At 40.1% G+C, this 7671-nt stretch overlaps 1 protein-coding gene across 2 annotated transcripts in view; it reads right to left on the bottom strand.

Annotated features, from left to right (window-relative positions):
* LOC111197379 (ETHE1 persulfide dioxygenase) overlaps window positions 1-6264 on the bottom strand; it is a 10579-nt gene extending 4315 nt beyond the window's left edge. Inside the window, exons 1-3 of one of the 2 annotated variants that reach the window (XM_049474095.1) lie at window positions 5813-6264; window positions 1216-1360; window positions 42-190 (exon numbers count right to left, since the gene is read on the bottom strand). In XM_049474095.1, coding sequence (XP_049330052.1) covers window positions 42-190; window positions 1216-1360; window positions 5813-5932 — 414 coding nt within the window. In that variant the 5' untranslated portion in view covers window positions 5933-6264. The remainder of the gene's footprint in view (window positions 1-41; window positions 191-1215; window positions 1361-5812) is intronic. The other variant, XM_049474096.1, reaches the window with a different exon arrangement.
* Window positions 6265-7671: the final 1407 nt, after the last annotated feature.

Here is a 7671-nt window from a genome sequence, read left to right as displayed (position 1 = left end):
CACAGTGTAATTACTATGTTATTACCATGTTATTGTCCTACCTGTTGTCCGAATTTGATGGTATCTCCCTCAGACAGCATGATGTCGGCCGAAGCTCCGCTGTGAACAGAGATGGCGCTCTTTAACCCGAAAACCCTCTGCTTCAACAACCCAGTTCCTGTGATGTGATCCGCATGGCAGTGTGTGTTTACTGCAGAAAACACGTTAATAACTGTTAATAACCATTACAGAGCATTATAGAGCGCCCCCTACACTTCCTGTAGTGTATTACAGTCTGTCAGAATGAGCATGTGGATCATATGAACATTATAGAGCATTATAGAGCGCCCCCTACGCTTCCTGTAGTGTATTACAGTCTGTCAGAATGAGAGTGTGGATCATATGAACATTATAGAGCATTATAGAGCGCCCCCTACGTTTCCTGTAGTGTATTACAGTCTGTCAGAATGAGAGTGTGGATCATATGAACATTATAGAACATTATAGAGCGCCCCCTACACTTCCTGTAGTGTTATTACAGTCTGTCAGAATGAGCATGTGGATCATATGAACATTATAGAGCATTATAGAGCGCCCCCTACACTTCCTGTAGTGTATTACAGTCTGTCAGATTGAGCGTGTGGATCATATGAACATTATAGAGCATTACAGAGCGCCCCCTACGCTTCCTGTAGTGTATTACAGTCTGTCAGATTGAGAGTGTGGATCATATGAACATTATAGAGCATTATAGAGCGCCCCCTACGCTTCCTGTAGTGTATTACAGTCTGTCAGAATGAGAGTGTGGATCATATGAACATTATAGAGCATTATAGAGCGCCCCTACACTTCCTGTAGTGTATTACAGTCTGTCAGAATGAGCGTGTTGTGGATCATATGAACATTATAGAGCATTATAGAGCGCCCCCTACACTTCCTGTAGTGTATTACAGTCTGTCAGATTGAGAGTGTGGATCATATGAACATTATAGAGCATTATAGAGCGCCCCCTACGCTTACTGTAGTGTATTACAGTCTGTCAGATTGAGAGTGTGGATCATATGAACATTATAGAGCATTACAGAGCGCCCCCTACGCTTCCTGTAGTGTATTACAGTCTGTCAGAATGTTAGTGTGGATCATATGAACATTATAGAGCATTATAGAGCGCCCTCTACAGTATATAAGACGCGCTGCATGTGGTAAAGAATCCTTAAGGAACCCGTCTTTATTTACCGGCTACTTTGAGTTTGAGTCCGAGTTCCTCCACCAGCTTCAGATCTCGATCCACCGTCTCCAAAACCGGATCAATCAGAACCGCCTCCCCACTCCCAACATCCGCCAGCAGATACGAATACGTACTGCTCTCAGCCTCGAACAGCTACACACACACACACACACACATTATATACACACACACACACACACACATTATACACACACACACACACATTATACACACACACACACACACACATTATATACACACACATTATACACACACACACACACACACACACATTATATACACACACATTATACACACACACACACACACACATTATATACACACACACATTATACACACACACACATTATATACACACACACACACACACACACACATTATATACACACACACACTATATACACACACACATTATATACACACACACATTATACACACACACACACATTATATACACACACACACTATATACACACACACATTATATACACACACACATTATACACACACACACACACATTATATACACACACACACACATTATATACACACACACACACATTATATACACACACACATTATATACACACACACACATTATACACACACACACATTATACACACACACACACACACACACACATTATACACACACACACACACATTATACACACACACACACATTATACACACACACACACATTATACACACACACACACACATTATACACACACACATTATATACACACACATTATATACACATTATACACACACACACACATTATACACACACACATTATATACACACACACATACACACATTATATACACATTATACACACACACACACATTATACACACACACATTATATACACACACACACATTATACACACACACATTATATACACACACACACACACACATTATACACACACACACATTATATACACACACATTATATACACACACACACTATACACACATTATACACACACACATTATATACACACACACACATTATATACACACACACACACATTATATACACACACACACATTATACACACACACACACACATTATATACACACACACACACATTATACACACACACACACTATACACACACACACTATACACACACACACATTATATACACACACACATTATACACACACACACACATTATACACACACACACACACACATTATACACACACACACACACACATTATACACACACACACACACACATTATACACACACACACACACACACACACATTACATACACACATTATACACACACATTATACACACACACACACATTATACACACACACACATACACATTATATACACACATTATACACACACACATTATACACACACACACACACATTATATACACACATTATACACACACACATTATACACACACACACATTATATACACACATTATACACACACACATTATATACACACACACACGCACATTATATACACACACACACACATTACACACACACACATTATACACACACACATTATACACACACACACACACATTATATACACACATTATACACACACACATTATACACACACACACATTATATACACACATTATACACACACACATTATACACACACACACACACACACATTATATACACACATTATACACACACATTATACACACACACACACATTATACACACACACACACACACACATTATACACACACACATTATATACACACACACACACATTATATACACACATTATACACACACACACATTATATACACACACACACACACACACACATTATATACACACACACATTATATACACACACACATTATATACACACACACACACACATTATATACACACATTATACACACACACACATTATATACACACACACACACACACACACACATTATATACACACACACATTATACACACACAAATACACACATTATACACACACACACACATTATATACACACACACGTTATATACACACATTATATACACACACATTATATACACACACATTATATACACACACACATTATACACACACACACACATTATACACACACACATTATATACACACACACTATACACACATTATATACACACACATTATATACACATTATACACACACACACACATTATACACACACACATTATATACACACACACATACACACATTATATACACATTATACACACACACACACATTATACACACACACATTATATACACACACATTATATACACACACACATTATATACACACACACACACACATTATACACACACACACATTATATACACACACACATTATATACACACACACACACACATTATACACACACACACATTATATACACACACACATTATATACACACACACACACACATTATACACACACACACATTATATACACACACATTATATACACACACACACTATACACACATTATACACACACACATTATATACACACACACACATTATATACACACACACACACACATTATATACACACACACACATTATACACACACACACACACATTATATACACACACACACACACACACATTATACACACACACACTATACACACACACACTATACACACACACACATTATATACACACACACATTATACACACACACACACATTATATACACATAATACACACACACATTATATACACACACATTATATACACATTACACACACACACACACACACATTACACACACACACATTATATACACACACATTATATACACACACACACTCAGGGTGAGTCAGCTGAACGTGTGGCTCCGCCCCCAACCTTATCTTCACTACTGTTCACTGTGTTTCTGTTACAGAGATTCAGTTACACCCCGCCTGTCTCTCTTCCTGCCTGTCTGTGTGTGTGAGTGCGTGTTCGTGTGTGTGTGTGTGTGCGTGTATGGTATGTGTGTGTCTTTGGTATGCATGCAGGTGTGTGTGTGTGATATTTGTGTGCGTGTATGGTATGTGTGTGTGTGATATTTGTGTGCGTGTATGGTATGTGTGTGTGTGTGCGCGTATATGGTGTGTGTGTGTATGGTGTGTGTGTGCGTGTATGGTATGTGTGTGTGTATGGTGTGTGTGTGCGTGTATGGTGTGTGTGTGTGTGTGTGTGTGTGTGTGTGTATGTGTGTGTGTGCATGTATGGTATGTGTGTGTGTGGCGTGTGTGTGTGTTGCGTGCTGTAACTGTAAACACGGTGGAACAGAGCGGCACGTAGTCCCTATAAAACATGGCAGGGGGCGGAGCCTATTCTACACACACATCTAATTGGTTCCTGCTGTTACTCCGGTCAGAGTGACAGAGCAGAACACAGCAATGTATTATTAGGATAGCTCTGCTGAGGTACATTAATGATTAGGATAACACTACTAAGGTACATTTATGATTAGAATAGCACTACTGAGGTAAATATATGATTAGAATAGCACTACTAAGGTACAAGTATGATTAAAATAGCATTGCTGAAGGAAATTTATCATTAGAATAGCACTGCTCAGGTAAAAGTATGATTAGAATAGCACTGCTGAGGAAATATATGATTAAAATAGCACTGCTGAAATGAATTTAGCATTAGAATAGCACTATTGAGGTAAATGCATAATTAGAATAGCATTACTCAGGTAAATTCACAATTAGAATCACATTACTGAGGTAAATATATAATTATAGTTTAACAGAGTACTACACAGTTTAACAGAGTACTACATAGTACTACATAGTTCAACAAAGTACTACAGATTACTACGTAGTTCTACATAGTAGTACAGAGTTCTACAGAGTACTATAGAGTATTAGTCAAGTCAAGAAAGTACTATTATAGAGTACTACAAAGTACTATAGAGTATACAGAGTTCTACAGAGTACTACACAGTATGACAGCTCTATAAAATTCTACACAGTACTATAAAGTGCTACATAGTCTAATAGAGTAGCAGAGAATAGCACTATAGATTACCACAGGGTTCTACAGAATACTATAGAGTATTATAGAGTTCTATAAAGTAGTACAGAGTTCTACAGGGTATTATAGAGTTCTATAAAGTAGTACAGAGTTCTACAGGGTATTATAGAGTTCTATAAAGTAGTACAGAGTTCTACAGGGTATTATAGAGTTCTATAAAGTAGTACAGAGTTCTACAGGGTATTATAGAGTTCTATAAAGTAGTACAGAGTTCTACAGGGTATTATAGAGTTCTACTCTTTAGCTCAGTAACAGCAGTTGAAGTCTGTTTACTGTTATGTAGAAACATGTCTGGATCAGAACTGCACTACAGGTTCTCTGTTCTTGATAAGAACTCTGGAATTTACTCAGTACTGTTTTTTACTAGTTTCGCTTCTGTTTGAGTGGTGATGTCAAAGCTAGCGTCACCTGGTCGTTATTTTAACGCTATATCTGAGTTGTCTGGCAGCGGCGGCTCTACCTGTGTGCAAGTGAGGTGAGGCGCGCGGAGGTGAGGTGGTGGATCAGGTAACGTTAAACTCACCTGGCGGAACAGCAGACCTCGGGACTCCATGCGCGCGCTGTAGGCTCTCAGTCCGGAGCTACGGCGGGTCAGCGCGAGCAGGGCGGGTTTAAGTCCGCGCGCCGTCAGTCTCAGCCCCATATCAGATTCCGCGCGCCGCCCAGACACAACAAACCTGACCGGTTCCCCGCGCACCTGTGCACGAGCAGCGCTTGCAGGGGTCAAGTCCGCTCTGTTACTACACAAAGTCCGCCCCGCGCGCGCCTCCGCGCCGTGACGTCACCCGCCGCCCCCCTAAAACCAACGCGCGCGCGCCGCTCTGAAACAGCTCTGTGCTTATCTGTGTGTGTGTGTGTGAGAGTTTTTGTTAGTTTATTTGGTTGTTTTTTTTTCTGCTGCTCTGTTTTGGAATGCGCGTGCACGCTCGCGCCAGCACGCGGAAGCGCTGGAGGGCGGGTCTGTTTTGTCTGCGTGCAGAGAAGCACGAGCTGCACGAGCTGCACAGGCGCTCTGCTGCCCCCGGTGGCGGGAAGGAACTCTCACAGATCAAACGCGCTTACCGCCGATTGGATACTTCAACTCAAAAAAGGCTTTTAATTTAATTACTTCTGAGTACAACACACTGTGTAACACAGTGCAAAACACTGCAACACAGTGTAACACAGTGCAAAACACTGCAACACAGAGTAACACAGTGCAACACAGTACAACACAGAGTAACACAGTGCAAAACAGTGCAACACAGTACAACACAGTACAACACAGTGTAAATCACTGCAACACAGTGTAACAGTGCAACACAGAGTAACACAGTGCAAAACACTGCAACACAGTACAACACAGAGTAACCGTGCAACACAGTACAAAACAGTGCAACACAGTACAAAACAGTGCAACACAGAGTAACACAGTACAAAACACTGCAACACAGCACAACACAGTGTAACATAGTACAATACAGAGTAACACAGTGCAAAATACTGCAACACAGTGTAACACAGTGCAACACAGTACAAAACAGTGCAACACAGTGTAACACAGTACAACACAGTACAATACAGAGTAACACAGTGCAAAACACTGCAACACAGTGTAACACAGTGCAACACAGTACAAAACAGTGCAACACAGTGTAACACAGTACAACACAGTACAATACAGAGTAACACAGTGCAAAACACTGCAACACAGTATAACACAGTGCAACACAGTACAAAACAGTGCAACACAGAGTAACACAGTACAAAACACTGCAACACAGCACAACACAGTGTAACAGAGTACAACACAGAAAACAGTGCAACACAGTAGAACACAGAAAACAGTACAATACAGTGTACCACACAAAACACACAACTCAGTTTTCTTTTCATTTGTCCACAGTTTATTTATCCAGTGCTGCTGTGGAACATCCAGGTGCTCTTTTGGGAACTTCAAATGTGCAGCAGTGTTTTTTTTTGGACAGCAGTGTCTTCCTCCGTGGTGTCCTCCCATCAACTCTATTCTTGTTTAATGTTTTCCTTATTGTAGATTTTTCAACAAAAATATTAGCATGTACCAGAGATTTCTGTATTCAGTCTTCAGCTGACACTCTAGGATTCTTCCTCACCTCATTGATCATTCTGTGCTGTGCTCTTGCAGTCATCTTTACAGGACTTTACCACGCCTAGAGAGAGTAGCAGCAACAGAGCGTCCGTCTTACCGTGGACACATGAACATCAAGACTTTTAGAGATACTTTTGTAACCCTTTACAGCTTCATGCAAGTCAACAGTTCTTGAACGTAGGTTTTCTGAGAGCTTGATCTTTTGTGTGAGGCGTGATTCACATCAAGCAATGCTTCTTAAGAACAGCAAACTCAAAACTGGTGTGTATTTTTAT

This window comes from Astyanax mexicanus, unplaced genomic scaffold (assembly GCF_023375975.1).
Source record: "Astyanax mexicanus isolate ESR-SI-001 unplaced genomic scaffold, AstMex3_surface scaffold_51, whole genome shotgun sequence".
Classification (NCBI taxonomy): domain Eukaryota; kingdom Metazoa; phylum Chordata; class Actinopteri; order Characiformes; family Acestrorhamphidae; genus Astyanax; species Astyanax mexicanus.
This window is presented reverse-complemented; position numbering and strand designations above follow the sequence as displayed.